Source organism: Dipodomys merriami, unplaced genomic scaffold (genome assembly GCF_024711535.1).
Source record: "Dipodomys merriami isolate MVZ:Mamm:240054 unplaced genomic scaffold, mDipMer1.0.p SCAF_158, whole genome shotgun sequence".
Taxonomy (NCBI): Eukaryota; Metazoa; Chordata; class Mammalia; order Rodentia; family Heteromyidae; genus Dipodomys; species Dipodomys merriami.
In genome coordinates this window covers 752,552-774,873 of record NW_027202915.1, presented here as the reverse complement: position 1 = coordinate 774,873, position 22,322 = coordinate 752,552, and the positions used below count along the sequence as shown (strand labels likewise).

The 22,322-nt window shown below is 50.3% G+C and overlaps 1 protein-coding gene across 2 annotated transcripts in view; it reads right to left on the bottom strand.

Moving 5' to 3' along the window:
- Kif26b (kinesin family member 26B) overlaps nt 1-22,322 on the bottom strand; it is a 285,786-nt gene that overhangs the window by 65,088 nt on the left and 198,376 nt on the right. For both annotated transcript variants that reach the window (XM_070023180.1, XM_070023181.1), the window contains one exon: nt 9,944-10,127. In XM_070023180.1, the coding sequence (XP_069879281.1) occupies nt 9,944-10,127 (184 nt within the window). The remainder of the gene's footprint in view (nt 1-9,943; nt 10,128-22,322) is intronic.

Genomic DNA, 22,322 nt, shown 5'->3' with positions numbered 1-22,322 from the left:
GTCTTACGGGCTTTGGACCTAGCGACCTTTGACAGCCTGCTCTCTCTTTCAATTCAAACCTAAGATTCTTCTTTTAGATTACATTTTGAGAAGAGAAAATGCTGACAACACACAGAGAGACGGCACTAGTCAGCTCTCCAGGCTGACTGCAGCTGTGACAGACAAAGCTCGAGGTGCCGGGGCTCCATCTGAGGAGGAGAAATCCGTGGGCATGGTGGGAGCGCACGAGCACCTGACGGCAGAACAGGACTGCGCTGAGCAGATCCGTCCAGAACCCAGGTGATGGGGACTCGGGTGGCCTTTGGAGGAGGGATGGGGGGGGCGGTGGCAGGGACGTGGTGGCGGGACTGGGCAGGAGCAGCCAGCCTTCTTCTGGGCCGATGATGGTGAGGAGGTGGCCAGACACCCCTGGCAGGTGGGGGCAGAAGCCAGCATCAGCAGCAGACGATGTGCTGCGTCCGGCCTGAGCCAGAGCGCCGAAATACCGAGGAAGGAAAACGGCACAGAACCAAGACCAGGCCGAGAGCAACCCCAAACTGTGATGCTGTCATGAAGACAGAATTTGGTGACAAGAACAGAAGCCCTCAGACTTTCATTTCCACACCGTGAGGTTGTGTGCAAGCACGCACATGTGTGCATGCACGTGCGCGCATGCACACCCCACACCCACACGCACACCCTCTCCCCACACACCCCCCGGCTTTGTAGCAGGCATACTACTCCGGTGAGCTGATGGCAGCCAAGGATTTGAGCGCCTTCTCTGGAGTACTAAATTGCTGAGACGGAGTGCACTAGCCAGCTCAGCTCACCATCGCCACATCTTGAGCACACAGGGCACACAGGGACTCCGTGTCTCCAGGGACCAGGGACCTTGCCAAGCATTTTGCCTGGCAAGTAAATGTGTCTTCCTCAAGCACAGTGCTGTTATTGAAGCACACAGGCCCTGCTGTGACTCAAAGCAGACAGGGCAGGCCCTGCCCTGAAGCTCCAGCACCTCCACATGCAGGGTGGCGGGCCTGGAAGGGAAGACCAGCCCAACATTGAAACCAATGCTGCGTGGGCACCCGGGCCGGGCATGGCGGCTCAGCCGAGGCCGCAGGGGTCCATGGGAAGCTCCCTGGGCTGAGGACACGGACGGCTCTTGAAGAGCTACCATGCGTGAAGAGTACCAAAGGAAAGCCCTCAACTACCATTTCCTGTGAAGCATCAGGAAGTCGCGCCCTTTTTCTATTTCTCTCTACCTTCACCTTGTTATACTAAAATACATCTTGGATAAAACTGTCCCCTGGTGAGACGCTCCTTTGCTGAGAGACACCGTGAAGGTCTTTACACGCGTGCTTCCCACGGATCTGTGGTTTTGCAGGGAGGCGGGGGGCAGGGCGGCCTGCATCTGTTCTCTGGTGACAGGAAAGGTGAGCCCGAGCCTGGGGGAGAATCTCACAACGCTCACCGAAGGCTCAGCTGGGGGACTGACACTCCTCTTCAAGTGAGGAAAGGACCCCCAACTGGTGATGCAGCGCTGTCGACAGCACGCTCTTGCGACAGACAGCTCACACCATCGTGCTGGCCTTCCCACAGGCTGCCGCTTTAAACGGCTATCACACTCGTCTGGGAGATGCTGTTTAGCTCTTGCTCTCCTGCTACGCCGGGCACTTCCGGGTCTTGTCACAACAGAGGCCTCGACTGCCCTCCTGGCTCTGTGCTCGGAAGAGGAGCCAGCATTAATCTGATGACGGAAATAGCTGAGAAGACTTAAGAAACGTAGAGCGCTTGCCTGGCATGCATGAGGCCCTGGGTTCAATTCCTCAGCACCACAGAAGCAGAAAAGGCTGGATGTGGCGCTGTGGCTCAAGTGGTAGAGCACTAGCGTTGAGCTGGAGCTGAGGGACAGTGCCCAGGCCCAGAGTTCAGGCCCCCTGACTGACAAAATAAATAAATTTATTAATTAATTAAAAAAAAAACCAAAAACAAAAAGAAACGTTTTGTTTCTTGAAAGCTCACAGTGGGTCAGATTTTAAGCTCTACCTTAGAAAAAAGGGTTTGTGACCATCTATTTGTCACTTGGGCTTTTGCTAGAATGGATTCTCACTAAACTGCTTCCCTCTAGCTGCAGAGAAGCCAATATGGCTTGTTACAGGAGAGAGGGCGCTGAGGACTGGGGTCTCCCCCTCCCGGGGACCTGCCAGGCTATCCCAGCTCCAAGGAGAATCCTTTGTTAGCAGCAAAGATGGAAGCTGACCAGGAGGCCACATCTATAACCTCTGTATAACTTTCTATGACCTTTGCCTGAGGACTTGGTATGCCGTCAGCGGACACTACAAGCAACTTCATTCTCACAGGAAAACACTGTGAGCCCCAGATACTTAAACAGTACCTGGGGTTCAACCCAGATCACTTGATCCCAGAGCCTCCTACAATTTTACATAACAATCTACCTCTCCAAAGAACCAGAGAAACAGCAGAGGTCAACTGTGATCCACAAGGGCTACTGGACACAGCAGCAGGAACAGAGCAGATCTCCTCTCTGGGCTGGTGGATAAGGACCACTCCCATCCATAGTTACTGAAGATCAAAACGCCACTATGTGAGTGCGGGCCAGACAGCCCAGCCTCGCAGCTGCTCCTGCAAGAAGCCCCAGCGCTGAGGCCTTTCACTGGGACCAACTTCCTTCTTGCACACCAGGCTGGAATCCCTAATGGTTGGCGGTTAGGAGCATGGCCTACATGTAGAAAACACCTTCAAAAATCATGTTGAAAGGTGTGGCATTGATCAAGATATACGGTACTCATAAACCACCTTGCTAAAAATTCCTTTGTACAACTGAAGAGAAAAATAAAATGAAATTAATCTATGTACATGTATTGTGGTGTTTCTCCCTCAGTGGCGAAAGCAGAATGTGGAGGCTTGGATGGAAGACCATGACCTACCATTACGATGTCTTTCATGTGACCTTGAACGAAACCAAACACTTTCCCCACCACAGAGAGAAAAGGCACAAGGTCTTCATCGTGTGCTTCCGGGGGATTCTGAGTGAACGTGTGTTATGCACAGCACCACAGCTGGTTCTTGTGATTAAGAGCAGGACACCTTCCCGTAGCATATCAAAGGGTTCAAGTCCCGCCTACCCCAGTTAGGGAAGGTGATGTTGATTCTGGAGGAAGGAGGGGTGCAGCAGAAAGCTTGCCAGCAAGCCAATTCCCTTGCATCAATTTCAGCCTTGTCTGCCATGATAAACCTGAGTGATGATGATGATAATAATATTTTTAGTTTGAGTTGTCTGCCTGCTAAACAATGTTTAATTCTTTACAATAGTTCTTTCTGGAATCCTTCAGGGCAGAGATTGCTTTTAGTTCCTCTAAGTGTCCCACTAGGTAACTAGCACCCAAAGGACACAGCACCCATGCATGCAAATGAAGTGGTGGTGAGTGGGAGATGAGAGGAGGCACCAGGGGCAGTCATAAATGACTGTTATATTCTCACTTTAGTGTACTTCCATTCAGAAAGCTCTACCTCTTCACGTACTCTGCTTTCTGTAACTGTGGCACCCCAGGCGAGGGCGCTGTATGGAGTAGAGAGCTTTATTTCATGGGCAGTCTGGCGGTCCGGCATCCGCTAGGCTCTCGTGAGGGTTTTCTGGCTCCATGACATGGTGGACAGCAGCATGGGGAAAAGGGAACTAACCGTCCATCTGGCTCAGGCGGTACAGGACTCGGCGAATGGGGGTACCTAGTACCCAGCGGGGCTGTGACAGGCTCTCCACTGGGCCACCCACAGACATCATTGGTTGTGGCCCCAATATAGAGGTAGGGCGGGATCAGGACAGAGTCTTGGCGGGAAATGAGTGCTCGGCGCTCACGGAATGCCACCATGCCACTGCATTTCTGGCTGCCTTTTTTATTCTGGAAAGTCAGAAACTTAAATTCCAGGGCTGGTCTTGGGCGGCAAACCTTGGAGATGAGGAAACAAGAGCTGAGAACTTGGAGCTGTGGAAAGAGGACCCAAGGCTAACATCGCTGGCTAACCAACACCCAAGGCTAACATCGCTGGCTAACCAACACCCAAGGCTAACATCGCTGGCTAACCAACACCCAAGGCTAACATCGCTGGCTAACCAACACCCAAGGCTAACATCTCTGGCTGGCAAGGGGATATTTTTTTAAATTTCAGAAACCACTTAACAAGCTAAATAACAATATATTTTGCTTTTAAGACTATATTAGAATGATTTCCCCTATGATACATTTCAGCTTGGAGAGGCCTTAGAAGGGATGCGGCCGTTTTCATTTGCTGTGAGCCGCTGGCGAGGACTTCCTACACTCACAGAGGACACAAAGGAAAACTGTCCAATAAACTCAGCAAGTATGACTCAGTTTCTTTGATCGAAACAGCTACCAATTCCCTTTAATGGGATAATTATAACAAGCCATGATACAATTTGCTTCCCTTCCAGCAATTAGCAAGAGAAAGGCACAGGAAGACAAGCCAGTAGGAACGTTAGCTTAAACCCACTCACCGATGTCCTCTTGTCAGTAACTGTCTCCTTGTGCTGAGCCTGAGAAAGGTAGATTTTGGACACAGTGATTTTTTTTTAAGTTCTGTCCTGGAGTTATAATCCATCTTATTGCCCTTTGGTTAATTGAGACAGTGGCATTTCGTCCAGAGAGAATTCCTCATTTTACTTCAGGTTTTCATTTCATAATGCTAATTAGGAATCAAAGGTATACCGAAAGGCTCCACAATTCTCCTCCAATTATGAAACAGGTTGCTGGGTGGTTGACAAAACCCTCTTCTTCCTCTTTTCTGTGCACACACACACACACACACACACACACACACACACACGTGGGCGCGCACACCAGCCATCAGGAAAGCCCAGAGTACTGGAAGACACAGACTCTCAGGAAGAAATGGCTGTAAAATCCTTTCTCTTCACCTACCATCGCAGGGAAGGGGCAGAAGACAGGAAGACTGGGTGACACAAAACCCTTCCCAGCTCCCCCAGAGCTTCCCATCCAGTTTTCCTGTGTAGACATCTCAGGCCAGAGACACCAGAACGTGAGCTCTTCCTCTGAGGTAATGTGCTGTACTATGCAAAGTTGAGCTAACTGAATGGAAATGACCACTTAGCCCTTTCTCATCTCCAAGTGATAATGAAGGTAACAGAAATGGCACCTGTGAAACTTGGTCAGCAGAACTGAAGAGGAGTTGCATAATAATGAAGACTAACAAATGACTCCAGGCACCTTTAAGACCTTTCTGCCCAGCAGCCATGCATGTTGACAAACTCCTAGCAAGTGCCCATCCATCTGTGGCAAGAATGTAGAAACTAGGATTCAGAAAGAAGCGCACGAGACTGGGGTATAAGGGCCGCAGGCACAGAGTTGCGCTCCCTGAATTCTGGGTTTCTGCAGGGTACAGCCTGGCAGGAATCTCCACAGCCACCCTTTTCTATGCTATTAGTTTATATACCAGACAAGGGAAAGTTACTAGAGTTACGGACCTTTGATAACATAGGATCTGGTGATATGAGCCAAGCAAAGTACACGTGTGTGTGTGTGTGTGTGTGTGTGTGTGTGTGTGTGTGTGTGTGTGTGTGTGTGTGTGTGTGTGTGTGTGTGTGTGTGTGTGTGTGAAAGAGACAGAAACAAAGACAGGCAGAGACAGAGAGACAGAGACAGAGATCGAGACAGAGAGGACAGGCAGGCAGGCAGACAAATACAAAGATGGAGAAAGGAAGACAGAGATGGAGAGATAGAGAGGGAGAAAGGAGAGAGACAGAGAAATACTGGGAGACAGGAACCACCCAATTTTATAAGGGATCAAAATATGTTGGCAGGGGGATTGAGAAGTAGTGCTGAGTAAGGGACAGACAACTTAAAATAGAGCAGGAAAGAATGAAGGCTCCAGCCTTTATTACATAGGAAGATAATCCTAAAATAGGCAGGCCTATTTCTAACCCCAAATTCCACCATCTATCAGATTGCCTGTGCTTAGGCTCATGCCCATGGTGTGTGTGTGTGTGTGTGCGTGTGCGTGTGCGCGCGTGTGCATGCCTGCCCGCACGCCTGAGTGATGGCGAAGGGCGGGGTGGCCTGGTGAGGTGCTGTACGTGAGGGGGAAGGAGCCTGGCCAGGTACTGTAGAACCACAGCTGATGGGCATGGGAGGTGACCCCTCCCCCTCCCCTCCACCCCCCTCCTCCCGCCAGCCCATCTCCTAGGCAGAGCTAAGTGGCCACCCAAGCAGGCAGAAGGTCTGCACCACAGTGATGGTGGCTGAGGCTGAGTGCTGGCTGGCTTCCTCATCAGCTCCTTTGTGGAGAGGCTTATGGCCTCCTCCCTTTCCCACCCCGTTCTCTCAGTAGCACAGCAGCCCGTGTCCTCTCTCCCGGCGCTGTCCTCTCTCTCCCGGCGCTGTCCTCTCTCCCGGCGCTGTCCTCTCTTCCGACGGTGTCCTCTCCCCCGGCCATGTCCTCTCTTCCGACGGTGTCCTCTTCCCCAGCGCTGTCCTCTCTCTCCCGGTGCTGTCCTCTCTTCCGGCGCTGTCCTCTCTCCCCCGGCGCTGTCCTCTCCCCCGGCGCTGTCCTCTCCCCCGGCGCTGTCCTCTCCCCCGGCGCTGTCCTCTCCCCCGGCGCTGTCCTCTCCCCCAGCGCTGTCCTCTCTTCCGACGGTGTCCTCTCCCCCGGCGCTGTCCTCTCTCCCGGCGCTGTCCTCTCTCTCCCGGCGCTGTCCTCTCCCCCGGCGCTGTCCTCTCTCTCCCGGTGCTGTCCTCTCTCTCCCGGCGCTGTCCTCTCCCCTAGCGCTGTCCTCTCTCCCCCGGCGTTGTCCTCTCTCCCCCGGCGCTGTCCTCTCTCCCAGGGTCTCTACAATGAGCCCTTCTTCACCTGTCCCTGGCTCGGTGTCACACATGTTTGCTCTCTCTTTCCAAACTAATGTCTGTTCCTTGCTGCTCGAGTCTCAATTTTCCACTATTTCCAGCCACGTCTGGGGAAAAGCCGGCGTGGGCCGTTCTCTTGAGCACCCCTGGGCCTGTGACGGGAAGCCGGGCCCGTGCTTCTCCTCGCGTTTCGCGCGCATTCCTCCTGGGATACTCATGTGGGGCAGGAACCCACCCAGCCTCAGTGCCGCGTGGCCACGCCACCCCTGCCTCCCTGTCAACGCACTGGTATCCCGGGGCTGTGGCCCCAGGGGGCGTGGCTGCAGATAAACAGCTACAGGCTTTGCTCCAGAACTGATAACCCAAGACACAGAGCTGTGGCAGTACGCTGTGACACACTAACAGATGAACCTAAAACGGGGCTGTTAATTAATTGTGCAAACAAATTTCATGAAGAACATTTACTGACGTAGGAAAAGGAACCATTTTCAAACAGATTAGAGGTATCGTTTACACAGAAGCAGAATCGGTGAAGTGTAAATAAGGAATAAGCTACTTTGATCCTCTAATTATCTTTATTTATTAACAATGTTTCTACCAGGACACTTTGTGGAATTATGACATGGTACCACTGGAAAATTACACAGAATCAGGTTAAGTCTAATTCTGACTTTTGTCTCAAATCACATCTGTCCTATTGGTTTGCTGTGATGGGATTTCTAAGTTATCTGAGGCTCCAGATTATTATAAATGGTACAAAAACAGCATTCATCTGGGTCCAGCATTGCAAGGCCACTGCCCAGCCCGGCACCTGACACATAGTAGGTGTTCAGAAACACACGCTGTGTGCCAGGAACGCTCTACAAGCTAAGGGTCCTGAGGTGGGGCCTGAGGGTGTGGTGAACTCTGTCTCAAGAAAATTGGGAGTTCTTTCAAATCTCTCCCTCACGTGCCTTCTGCGGAGGCCTTTGGATGAAGGGATGACACTGACTGAGATGTGTTACACTCACAATCTGACGGATTGAAACCGTTCTGCACAGAGAAGAAGGAAAAAGGAAGGAAGGAGGGAGGGAGGGAGGGAACGATGGCAGACAGGCTCAATGAAAGATGAAAAGCACCAGTGGGTGATGGGAGACGGAGGCTGCTGGGGCAGCAGGGGCGGTGGGGTACGGCACAGACTCCCTCCCCATCTCTGTTCCTGGCTTTGGTGACCTTTTAGATCCCACTCAGGGCTCCAGTGAGGAGAGCGGAGCCTCCTCCTGGATGGAGTGAAGGTGACCCCCTGCTCCACGCCTCCTCTTCGTCCATGCGCCCTAGTGAGGGCCAGCAGCCGCAGCAAGAACCAGTGTCTAGCCCTGGTTCTGGGGCCAGTGGGAAAGCTGGGCCCTGCCTGTGCATCCATCTCCCTCTCCCCTAAATAAGAAGGTTGCTCTTAGTAAACTTACAAAACACAAACCAAACCAAACCCTGGTTCCCCCGCAGAGGCTGGTGGCTGAGGAGGGAAGGGCCTGCCGGCTAGGGTGAGACCTCATCTTCAGTCCATTGAGGTGAGCGCACACCCCTGCCCCCTCCAGCTCCAGAGGGCTGAGCTCAGGTTTGAAACGTCAAGGTGGAGGGGTCGGGGAGCTGGCGCCGAGGCCACGGGCACTGTGGGAAGCTGCGGGAGCTTCCTCCTGGCCAGGAGGAGGCAGCCTCTGCTGGGTGCTTCCACTCAGCAAGAGCTTCCTACCACCCCCCACCCCCCAGACCCGCTGTCCCCGCCGTCCCCAGACTTGGCGGACAGCGCAGGGATGGGCTGCTAAGTGGTTACGATCAGACAGAAGCTGCCACTGCCCGCGGCCACGCCAGGCCATGGCCACGGCCACGCTCCCGAGGCTCTGGTCTGTGGCCTGGTGTCCCCACCCCTCACCTCACAAGCCCAGAGCGGATCGCACCCTGAATGAGGACTGGGCTCAGACGTGTCACACTTACAGGAGACTGCAGACACTATGAGAGCGGAGGGCAACTTGGGGCCACGAGGCCAAGGGGCAACGTGATCACGTCACAGGGAGTGCACCCGGATGGACGAGAGCAGAAACAACACGCGCCTGCTTCTCAACGGATGCCTCCCCGCCCCACGATTCGCCACGGAGAATAAGCCATCGGCTTTATTGAGACAATGATCTCAGGCTTCCAAGTGACCCCACGCATTGTGACCCCAAATGTGCCCTGACTCCCACGCTCCCTGACCCCATGTGCCCTGACCCCACCCGCTATGACCCCACACGCCCTGACCCCACACCACTGAACAGCATCTTGCACACCTCCCGTGCGTCTCTGTCTCGTAGCCGTTAGGAGCTGTGCTTCTTAGCTAGAAGGGCGGGATCGGAGCGTCCCTGAGTCCCGGCGGACGGCGCAGCGCCTGCGCCTGCCTGGCCTCCCCGGCAGGGTCTCCTCCAGCCCTCCCACCTCTGCTTGGGACTTGTGTGTTTTTCATTGTACATGGTGGCAGTTCTGTCAATCAGTTCGCAGCTGCCCTCTTCCCTCCCACCCCCTTGCCTAAGCCAAATCCCCAACCATTTGGATATCTGAATGTACCCCTCAGCTTATTCGACCAAGGGAATGTTTACAGTGCCGGCCCTCTATTAATCTATGCGAGACAGAGGCAGAGGCCGAGGACAGCACCACCGCTGCAGTGCTATGACTTTCCATACACACACATATATATATATAATTTACATACATATATATATATATGTACATATATATACCTAAGACAGAGCTTAATAGGTAAATTAGACACATGGAGACAATAATGTAAACAGAACAGTCATTATATATATATATATATATATATATATATATATATATATATATATATATTTAACAGGGTCCTATAAAATGTCTTGATTGTTTCTTCCTAGAGTTTTTCACTAAATATATTCAGACAGGGGACCCGTGGACCAGGGGAGCCACTGGTCTCCCTTTCTCCCTGGAGCCCCCTTATTTTAACATTGGGGTCCATGTGTTGTGGCCAAAATCCAACAAGAACTCCCCTCTAGGAGATGGCGAGCCTCGCGGGAGCCTACCTTGCCCAGGCCGGGGGCGTCCTTCACCTTGTTGACCGCCCTCAGCAGACAGGGCGGGGCCGGGGGAGGGGAGGTCTGCAGAATCCCACTGAAGCTCGTGGCGAAGAGCGGGGTCTCCACTGCGGACACGGTGGAAGGCCGGTGTTTCTTCTTCTTGGAAGACAGGTTTAGCTTCTGGGCAGCTCTGCAGGGGAGACACAGGGAGACATAGTGGACGTCAGGTGTCTGGTGCCACCGGATACACAGGGGCCAGGTTTTTCCTTTCCCTACAAGGCCTGCCTGAGTCTCGGCCCCACTCCTGGGCTCAGTGGCCTGTGGCCTGACTGTGCAACGCCTCGAGCTGTAATAAGCTACCCGATCCTTTCTACCACGGGAACACTGGCCATAAAACTGCATGGCTCTGCTGTCACAATTCATAGTCTGCTAACACGGGCCCGGCGTGAATAGAGCTGGGGACAAAGAACATCCCTTAGGCTAACAGCCTCTCTGGCACCAACTCACGTGTGCTGAGTGCTTTACAAACACCAACACTTGTAAAACCAAGCCAGTCCGACCAAGAACCTGTGGCAACCAACGGAGGCAGGCTGTCCAGAAACAGCACGGAGCCAGGCAAGGGGCTGTGGTGAGGGCGACCTTTTAAGACAAATGCACCTCATCAGCAAGTACGGGGGGGTGGGTGGGTGGGTCAGCAGGGGAGGGTATAGAGGGCAGAGGAGGGGACAGAGAACAGGGGAGGGGGAAGGAAGGAGTTTGCCAGCACCACTAACACTGCCTGTCATTCCAGAGCCTGGCAACACCTAGAACACCACAATCCAGTTCTAGAAAAGGTGAGCGCGGGCAGCAGGGCCGCGAGCCGCCCACCCTGCACGCTCTCGCGGGACTCATCCTGGTGTCGCACAGGGTCTTGTTGTAAGACATCCACTTCCTCATCAGATATTAGTAAATGGAGAGTTGCTGTTTAAAGCAGTTACATCTCAGGTCCCCAAGAAGCAGGTAGGAAGACAAGCCCCGGGCCTCTCTTCATGGTGCGAAGTCCTTGGTTTAGGTGAGAAACTACTAACTGGCTCTCTTTCAGTGACTTCACTGGCAGGCTCCCTCGGTGTCCTTCCCAAGGCAGGGTAGATTTCAATGACCGTCTCCTCCGTGAGGACGTGCTAATCCCGAGGGAGCCCCGGCGGGCAGTGACACTCCTCCTCTTTCCAGTGCTCTGTAAGCTAACGGCAGCCGGCTCTCCCTGCACCCACCCTGCAGCCGCTCCACGCCGCCACCCATGGCCACATTGTCACTCGTGCTGGGCACCCGCCCTCCCCCGCCCTCCTGTGTGACACCCATTCTCCCCGCTTCCAGAACATCACTCATTCCTTCCCAGGGTCCTTCACTCGTTCCTTCTCGTCCACCCAGCTCCTTTGTGGGGACCGTGGGGCCCATCCCAGCCCTTCTCCCTTCCACGTGCTGTCTCTGGGTGTGTGCTGTCCCCAGGACACCTGCATTTTGCATTTTATGTCCAGCCTAGCGCTCTCTTTTATATTTATCCAAATGCTTCTTCCACACTTCCACTTGGGGGTCCGATGACGCCTCAGACCCACTCCCTCGAACTAACCTGGTCCTCTCTGTCTCAGGGCCGGGAGCCCGCCGGCTGGACGTGGAGGACGTCAGACGTCCTGACTGTGGCTCCTCTTCTCCCAGGACGCATGCACCGCGGGGAAGTGAGCGAGCTCAGCACTCAGAGCGCACCGCAACCCCACACCTCTCACCCCGTCAGGGGCACACTGGCCCCACCAATGCCCCCCCCATCCTCAGAGCTTCTCACGGCCTCAGCTGGCCTAGTCACACAGCAGTCAGAGCAGTTCTTTCAAAACTAGGTCCGTTCAAGGCCCATCCAAGGCAGGTGCAGTGGCCTAGAAGGCCTTTCGTGATCAGCTCTGTGTCCCCCACGTTTTCAACTACTTGCTTTCATTTTTAAGAAAAACATCAAAATTAGTAGTCGATAGACTCCTAGCACATTGCTACCTGAGGACCTTTGCACAGGCTCTTGCTCCAGCCTGGAATGCTTTGCCCGGGAAGACAGGCCTGGGGCTTACTCCTCACCTCCATGTTACCTCCTTCCCCCCCTCTACCCCCCGCCCTGCCCCGAGAACCCACACTGACCCCTCCTGGTTCTCAGGAAAAGTTCACCCCTGGCAGGATGAGACCCCCACCCCTACCATAAGCCCCCAAATGGGACCGCTGGCACCATAAATCCCAAACGGGACAGCTGACAATAAATCCTCCACAGGGAACAGGACCAAGAATTTCCAAAGAGTCCGACCTCTTTCCCCATCTCTTCCTCCAAAGATAGGGCTTACCTACTCCCCCCCTCCTGGCCCAATCTTCTTATGTAGCTAAAGGTGGAGTGGGAAGGTCTGACCCCCACCCATCAGCCCAGGGGCACAGGGACACCAGGCAAAGCCTCAGCTACGCTAGCACGTGCTTGATGATGTGCTTGACAGGCAGGCGGGCCAATACACCCCGCCTCCCCAGCCCGAACAGCCTCCCCAGCCCAAACCTCTGTCTCCCAGCTCAGATCCCATAAAAGCCCAACTCCAGCCCCTCCTCCAGCAGCCTCCAATCCCACGGGAAGGTGGCCGCCCCCTGCTGTTCTTCAATGAAGAATCCTCACCTGTGGAAGATGGAGTCCAGCCTATCTCCTTCTCTCTGCCACTTTCCTAACACCCACTAATGGATGGTACTTTGGTGCTGTTATAAGGCGAAGAGTTCAGACTGAATTTAGGTCTAGATGCCCACATTCACCCTATTCTCTTTATATAGGGCTCAATTTACATAACAAAATTCAACATTCAACCTCAGCAAACAAGGAGGTTTAACACCAGAAGGCCGAGTTGGTGTCACATTGGTGTAAACATTGGAGCGTCCTGTTAACCTCGTGTGCATGCGCACAGAAGCCTTCGCCACTGGGAATGAGCAGGGGTGGGCAGCAACCCCCCTCGCCCCTCCGTGAGCAATGCCAGAGGGAACGCAGGCAGCCCACCTTCCCAGCCCAGCAGGCACGGGGGCCCACGGACACTGGGAAGCAGCTGCCAGCTCCAATGCCAGAATGAGAGGAATGGAGAGACTTAAAGTATAGAGAGTACACTGAGAGGGTATTTTCTTCTTCAAATATGCATGGAAAATACACACATCATGAACTTTGAAAGGAATAGGAACAGCATTTTACAGATTGCACAATAGCATTGTTTCCCAATTTGTCACCACGCTAAGGAGCTGTCTGATCTATTTCCTATACTCCGACTTCCTGGAGCTCAGCTGCCTCAGTCCTTTTCGTGCAGCACTTCAATGACACACGGCAAGCCAAAGGTCCAAGTGTAGAAATCACTCACAGATCACTGTATTCTCCAGGAATGTAAGAAGAGGCAGTCAGAAATGGACAAGGTAGACATTTGGGCTAGCAGGGTATTTGGTGTGTTTTGTGCCTTAAAGTTCTTTCTTTTCTTCCACAAGAAGAAAAACAGATGAGTTGTTTTATAAGATAGCAAACCATTACCCTGTAAGGCCACAGTGAGCAATCTTGCTGTCTTATTCTCCCCGGTATCCCCACATGTCATGTAGCAGCACCCATCTTTAACAGCCATTAGCTTCATTTTATTCTCTGTGCCTTATTTCAGGGAAAAAAGATGGTCTCCCCAGCAGGAAGAAATGAATATCCACTGAGCACCTATGAAGTGGTGCCGTGCTGCCATGCAGGTGTGGCGCAGGAGAGAAGCTAAGCCTGCTGGGTGCAGTTGCTCACTCCCTGCCCTTCGCATTTCACAGAACCCACAGGTCTGCAAGCCCAGGGTCACACCTGGGGCCAGGAATCAGCCAAGAATTGATGGCCTTCACACTGGCAAGGTCCCCCAACCTGAAAATAAATGGGTTCAAGGACCTGGCTCAAGTGGTAGAGTACTCACTTTACATGTATGATGCCCTGGATTCAATCCCCAGTACTGCAATCAACCAATAAACAAAAAATAAGACAACAGAACATAAAAATAAACCCTGTAGTACTGTCTGATGAATTTAGTTGGTTTGAGTAGGGGGGAAGTCTTAGATTTCAGTTACAGAGATCGCAAAGAAACTTACAAGAATTTCTTCTTTTTCCTTTCTGTATTTGTGGAACAGACTGTTTGCCAAACTGCTGCCCCAGATGTCTAGTGCATACATGTGTATGTGTGCATGCATGCATGCAATTTTTTTTAGACCATGCAATTTGTTGTACCAGTACTGGGGCTTGAACTCAGGTCTCATGCTTCTCATTTGGCTTTTTCGCTCTCAGTTGGTCTTTCACCACTTGAGCCACAGCTCTATTTCAACTTTTTGTTGGTGGAGATAGGAGTCTCACAGACTTTTCTGCCCAGGCTGGCTTTGAACCTCAATCCTCAGCTCTCAGCCTCCTGAGTAGCTAGGATTACATGCACGAGCCACTGGCACTAGGTAACTGTGGAGAATTTTGATGGAAAATCCATCATCCCCACTGTATCTACTGAGAACCACACTGGATTTGCCACTCTGGAGTCCAGGATTAAAATATTGACTGTCCAATGTTTTAAGAATGATTAGCTTTGTGAAGAATGGAGCTTCTCCCTGGAGGTCAGACAGGAAAGCCACACAATGCAGTCATTTTTAAGAACTTTGATCCTTTTTAAATTCCACACATGGTGAGTTGCCGACTCTATTTTGAGACGGCTCCGGCTGGCTGAGGGCCATGGGACATGTAGAGTAGAACGCCTATAATAAATTAAGAGGTCATTCAAGGAATCCTAGGCCCAACTCAGACCACGAACAGAAGCTGGGGGTGCTGGGGTGGTGACTGAGAACCTTCTAGTCCTTTGCACGGCTGCACCTGCGGCCAGGGAGAGGCCCCAAGCAGGAGGGTTGAGGATGCCCAGTCTCCCTCGTCACCCATGGCACTGCAGTCCAACGTGAGGGCATCTGGGGCTGCCACACTGTCCGGTAAGGAGCAGTGATGGATAGAGCACAGCAGTTTCCAGGAAACCCATGCAGGATAGGGGAGAGGGAGACGATTTATAAAGAGATTGTAAGTATGGAGATTAAGTGACAAGAGCCTGCGCTCTGGAAACAAAATGGCCACCCAGGGTAACAGAAGCCAGGGCTGCCACGTCTTGGAGCAGTGCCTATTGGAGAGTATCCGGTAGGCACATGGTAAATCGGGCAGTCACCCTGGACCTTCCTAATTGGCCACCAGGAAGGGCCCTTCCCGGTCCCAGGAGACTGAGAAAACATACGGGTCTTGGAGTTTTTCTGATTCTTATGTAAATGATTCCTTTCATTAGTGCCAGAAGGTCATTTATGACATGACTTCAAATAAAATGCTTATTGCTAAGGAGGCAAAGCACAGCCGACTATCGCCTCAAAAAGCACTGCAGCAAAACACACCGTCTACATGGCAGGAAAGCTTAGAACTGGGAAGATCTGCACGGATGAACTCCCAGCACAAACCCTCGGTGAGAGCCATGGTGCCAAGGACCTGCCCGTGCCCCAGGGACTCACCGCTGTCTGGTATGGGGAGTCGGTTCATCCACTCGGGTCCTCCCATCACTGGGCTGGGCAGAACATGCTTCCCGCCTCCATTGCGCATCAAGGTGTGCTTTGCAGTGCGGCCTTTCACTTCTGGAACCACAGTAGGTCAACACCATGTGTCTGCACCCTTCCCGGGCTTCCTGACCTGCCCCAGGGCTCTGCTCTCGCTGAAGAACCAATGTGAACTCACACCGTTCACACCGTTCTCCCCGGCCAGGCACCCTCTGTAGTTCTATCAACACAAGTCCAAGGATAAGTAGCCTGGAGTTGAGATGATGCTTTGGCCTTGGGATGTTTTATTTTTAAGGTATTTTGTACACATCATCCCATCCATCCTTTACCTGACCCTAGAAAGCAAGCAGAAAAGGTATTTGTCCTGGAAATTACTGACTTAGGAAGAAGAGGGAGGCTCAGCAGTCACCTGGCTTTACCCAGTCCGGGAGGGGGCAGCCGTCCACCCCCGCAGCAGGACTCACGTCTTCTGTTTGCCACACCACGGGCCTTTGCACACCACCATGTTACTGCACGCTCTGACAAATGAACGCAGTTATTTTATTTTATTTGGGCAAAATAAAACCAAATGAAAATCATTTGTCTAATAATGAAGAGGGGAAAAATCCAGTTACATATTTTTGTGTGTAACTCAAATCAAATCATATATAAGCATTTTACCAATTACTGATCTTGTTGCTTAGCAACCCAGCTCCATATCACAGAGGGAAATGTCTTCGTCTAGTGAGTTACGTCAGGGCCAGAATTAGGATGTGAAAGGTAGATTATTTGAAAATAGCTTATCCCTTCAAACAACCTGAGAGTATGTCCTTGCATAGCAACAACCACACTACCACAACAACCACCCCACAACTACCACACAGCACTGTGGTGTACAAATACCACTACCTCCTGTATCTTTCTCTACACCCATGAAATGGATGCTGGGAGCTCCTTCGAAGTCATCTCAGTACTCCCGGGAACTTGATCAACCAATCGATATTTATTAAATGACAACAATATAGCAGAGAACTATGCAAGCCACAGGCTATAAATAGAGTTCACGTTGTCTTGGAGTCGCTCAGCTACTGCTCTATACTAAACAGTCAGCTCCTGAATTGCAGAGATGAGAAGAACCCACACTCCCCAGTGCTACTGAGAACTTCATCCTGGCTGCAGAGCAGCGGAGATAAAGACAAGCTGGGAGAAGCCGGGACGCACAGCACACAACCCACTGCCGGCCTCGGGGCTTCTCATCAGGCAGGCCCCATGCCGTGCCGGGCCGTGCGAGCCGACCGGCTGTCACTCCCTGGCACCCGAAGCAACAAGAGGCATAAGCAGCAGATTCTGAAAAGCATCGCTGCTGTTAGTCCATGTATGTCTCCACTTTGTCATGGCCAGATGAAGATACGACCAAAGGCACAGATAATGGGTGGAAAAGGAATCTGTTCCTAAACTAATTTTTTTGCCTAAACCCTGTTCAAGGCTAAAGCCAGGCACGGATGGCAGCATGTTTTGAGCCATACTCCTTTGGTGGAAATTGACACAGTCACACATCCTGATAAAGCAGAAATAGTTTAATGAAAGAATTAGCCGCCGGCACAGGCAGCTCTGCAGGAACACAAAGCACAAGCCTGTTATGTCCTGGCTGTAGATATTTGGGTTTTGGAAACACCAAAAGAATACCCATTGGTGGCAAAGCAGATGCCTTGCTGAGGGCTTCTGAATCCCAGGCTCCAAGGGAGGGGGTCCCCTGCCTCTGCCAGGTGCCTGGGGGACCGGGCCACTGAGGCTGGGGACGCTGCAGCAATGCATGCCGGGACTGGAGCGTCCTAAGAGCAATCCGTCGGCTTGTCTGGTGGGTGTGGGTGTAGGGGGAGAGGAAGCCAGCCCTGCTTGGCCATCTGCTGTCTCTGCCCGCCTCTGTCCACACACAGCAGTTCCTACACGCTGAGCAGATCCACATGACTTCCTCTGATACGTCACCTGACGGGGATGCTGGGGAAGCAGCTTCCCAGTGGCTGGTGATGAGTTCCGGGGCCATGGGAGATGTGGGGAACTGGTCTCTGATGAACCTGCTTTCATCCAGAACTGGACAAACTGGTGCCACATGGAGGCAGCCCAAGCCTGTGCAGATTTTTCTATTAAGGTTGTCTACTCCTGCATGTCCAGTGAATTCGGTAAATAAGACCAAGTCCTGCTCAGACAGTAAGTTCCATTCAGGACCAAGAGGAAAACAGGATTGAAACTGGACCAGACCTGTTCCGGGGACCACACACTCACTTCAAGCCTCGGCAATCTTCTAGAGTTTAGCCACAACATTCCCTTTTTTTCTTTTATCTTTATTGAAAAGGTGATGAGCAGAGGTTATAGTTACATTAGTGAGGTAATGAGTACATTCGTCTTCAAATACTGCTGCCCCATCACTCATTTTTTCCTGCTTTCCCCTCCCCAGACCTTTCCCCCCAAGTTGTGTAATTCATTTCCAATATAGTGGCAGGTGAGTATCAATGCTCCATTAGTTCACCCTTTGTCCGGCTCTTTCTGTGATTCCCTTTCCCTTTCGCAGATCCAATAAACTTACATACAAGACAAAGGACACAGAAAACTAGAAGAGAAAAAAAGAAATAACTGCATGCAGGACATAAGGAGAACCTCTTGTTTCCAATTCTTGGGGTTCATGTTGACATGCTTCATTATATATGGTCCTTTGCACTTAGCAATTGGGCAATCAAAACCCTCTGTTAAGAATATCATGAACATATTCTAGTTCTTATAAGTGAGGGAAACCATGCAACTTACTTTTTCTGGGGTCTGGTTTACTCACTCAATATGATTTTTTCCAAGTCTTTCCATTTCCTTAGAACACGGCAATGTCATTCTTCCTGATGGAAGCACAGAATTCCATTGTGTATATTTACACTCCCACCAACAGTGCAGTAGGCTTCCCTTTTGGCCACATCCCTGCCAGCATCTGTTGTTACTACATTTCTTGATAGTGGCCATTCTAACTGGAGTGAGGTGGAATCTCAATGGTGCTTTGATTTGCATTTCTTTTATGGCCAGAGAAGTTGAGCATTTCTTCAAGTGTCTATTGGCCATTCTTATTTTTTCTTCAGAGACGTCTCTCTTTAAGTCTTCAGCTCAGTTGTTAATGAGGTGGTTGTTTCTTTGAGGATTTGTTTGGGAGATTTAATTTTTTGAGCAGTAAGTATATTTTAAATATGAGGCTCTTGTCTTTTGTATGGCTAGTGAAGATCTTCTCCCAGTTTGTAGGCTTTCTATTTATCTTGCTACTATGTCTTTTGCTGTGCAGATTGAAGAATATCGATGCAAAACTTCTCAATAAAATTCTGGCCAATCAACCTCAACAACTCATCAAAAAATTATACACTATAATCAAACAGAATTCATCCCAGGGATGCAAAGCTGGTCCAATATATGCAAGTCAATTAATGTAATTCAACACATCAATAGGCACAAGGACAAGAACCACATGATCATCTCCATAGATGCAGAAAAAGCATTTGACAAGATCCAATACTCCTTTATGATGAAAGCGATAGATGAAAGCTCTATGATGAAACTAGGAATCCATAGAACATTCCTCAATATAATAAAGGCAGTATATGACAAGCCTACAGCCAGCATTAACCTTACTGGTGAAAAGTTAAAGCCATTTCCTCTAAAATCAGGAATGAGACAAGGCTGTCCACTCTCTCCACTCCTATTCAAGATAGTATTAGAATGCCCAGCTAGAGCAATAAGGCAAGAGGCAAACATAAAGCACAAATTCAGTGCCCACGAACCTTCCCAGGCTGACTTCCCAGACGCTCCCTGCCTGTGGCTCTTTATGTTGCTGGCCCGACCCGCCACCCCGTCTTGCTGACTACAGGGAAATTGGGGAGCTTCTTACCCCCCCCCCCCCAGTGACACCTGTGCATGGGGGCTTGATACGTAAATTATAGGAACTGTCCACGCCAGATTTGTGTAAGTGAAAAGCAACTTAAAAACCCATTCCCAAAGCCAAACATACAAAGTCAATTGGTTTTGCTGCCATCTTTCCTAAACAAGAGCCACGGAGCACTGGCAGACCTTGCTGAAGAGAACAGACAAGAACTCAACAGCACTGACACCGCTGCTGTCCAAGAACACACGCTGAGGAAAAGCTCATCTATGCTAATAGAGACCATTCCTTGTGAAATGCCAGCACCTGGTTTTCTGCTGAGAAAAATTCGCCTATAAAAACCCTATGTCCACCCTCTACAACACAAGAACTGTCCAAGTAAAATTAAAATTCCTTAAGGAACTCTGCACATTCCAGAAAATTTGATTGCGAGAGTGTAATCACTCCAGCGTTGTCTTCATTACATCATGCTGCCTTTCTGGTTAAATCACCTGCACACAGGCTAATGCAATGTAAAAAGGAAGAATTGCCATAACCTACAACAATCGATCACTGTACCTGCCTACACGCCAGGGTGGCCAGGCCCCACCAGCCAGCCAGCCAGGCTGGGCTCACACTGGGAGAACTGTGGTAGCAGGCAAAGAAGTTCATGAGAAATCATCTCAAGAGAGAAGATCTGGGTGTGGTGGTGAGTGCCTGTCATCCTAGTCATGGTGGGAAGCAGAAATAGGAGGATCCAGGCTGACCTAAGGAAAGAGCAAGATCCCACCTCTAGAAAAACAAGAGCAAAATGGGCTGGAGGCATAACCCAAGTGGTGGGGCACCAGTCTAGGAAGTGTGATACTTCAGTTCAAATCCCAGCACCAGCACGTGCACACACATGCACACATGCCAAAGGTGGCCATTCATCCTTAGTTTCCAACATATTCATCTTCATTCTTTGTTTGGAAGAAAGCGATCTTGAAAAGCACAAGTAACCAAAAAGTAGATGGCTTATTTTTCATGCCTTTGTTCTGAAAGGAACAATGCTTTATTCTCATTCATCCTGTGTTCTGATCATGCCAAATTAAAAATGAACATGAAATGACATGCTTTAGGTATAATTTGTTGCCTAAAGCAGCAAGTTGCTACCCAGGTGTGGTAGTTAGAACTGGGCAGTATTTGCAAAGGAAAAAAAAGCCAGCCTTTAATGTGTAACTCTTTGCTCAATACCTGTAGCTCTTACAGGGCAAAACTAATTAATTGTCAATGCTGGGTGATATGCTCTGTGGTTTGGGGGCTTCTTAGTTAATTAAATTTGAATGCAACAGTTTCATTTGCTAAAGCAAGTAATTTCTATTTCTCCTTCCAATACCAATATGTTTACTACAGCCGAGATCCAGACACATCATTAAGTTGTTCCAAAGGAGAATGGTGTGTACAGAGGTCAGCTCTGCCAGGGTATGGACCAGACACAGAAGCGGTGAGAATCTGCCCCTGATGGTGCAGGCCTGGACAGCCCCAGATTCCAGACAGTTGTTTAGACTGCTGCCACTTTAGAAGCCCCTCTAGAGGCTGAGAGGTAGAAATTTCTACCCCCTCTCCCTCTAGCGAGATGGGTGCTTGGGAATGGAGCTTATACCAATGACTGCAAACTCCCACAAAGCCACACAGAACAATAATGGGCAGCACCATACAGAGGCCAATTGGGGGGCTCTGGTCGGAAGAAAGCAGAAAGGATCTACAGACATCATGGCTATCAGAGCCACTAACAGGACATGCTACATGCTCTTCCGTGAGTTCCTGTGAATTTGACAACCATGAGGCTGGGCAGGGGTAGGGGCTGTGATCAGCCCACAGGCTGCAGGTGTGTGTGTGTGTGTGTGTGTGTGTGTACACACACACACACACACACATCTATGATATACAGGTGGGGCCAGAGGAGCTAGAAAGAAAAACTAAGAATTTAAAAAGAGGAAAATAAAGCAGTGGGCTCTCTCGTGCATTTCTCATTTTTCTAACTCAAGTTTCTACTTTGTTCTCCCTCATTACTTTCTTGTCCAGAAGAGGAGTTCCTAATCAGCACTTTTGTAAAGAACTATCAAATGGTTCAATGTGACCATGAGGGGCATTATGGTGAAATAGCTTATAGGAAAAAGACATGATCAAAATGAAATGAAGGTTTATTTTAAATTTCCTGGTTAATGCCATAAAGAAATCTGGGCCATGTTAAATTGCACATTTAGTAAGTGTTTACTTTAGCAAACATTGATAGATTAAAATGTACAATGCATAAATCTTTTTATACTGCGGGTATTATCAATTACTAGTTAAATGACTCCTTTTTCTTCAAAATTTGAAGTGCAATTATACCATTTTATATATATATATATATATATATATATATGTAATATATAATTCTACCTTTATACCATCTAGACTTTACTAACATGTTAATTATAATATTTTGGAAGTACTGAGGTTAAAACTCAGAACCCCAAGCCCGCTAGGCAGGTGCTCACCTTTTGAGCTACATCTCCAGCCCTGCCATCTCCTGGTTGTTTTGGAAATCGGTCTTCCCAAGCCACAATCTGCCAGTTTCATGCTTCCCTCATGGTAGGAATCACAGGCCAAGACCACCACACCCAACTTCTTCCCCTTGAGATACAGTATTGAAAACTTTTCTGCCCCAGCTGGCCTAGAACCATGATCCTCCCAATCCCAGCCTCCACATTGTAAGGATGGCAGGTGCAGGTGAAGGAACCCAGCTATGGGTAAGAAAGAGTTTATGCGCTTTCAGCCAGGGCTGACCTCAAACAACAATTCTCTTCATCTCAGCCTTCCAAGTCGCTAAGATGAACAGGTGTGAGTCATAGATATCCAGATCAATTTCTGACACTGAATCCTTGTCTAAGAATAAAACCA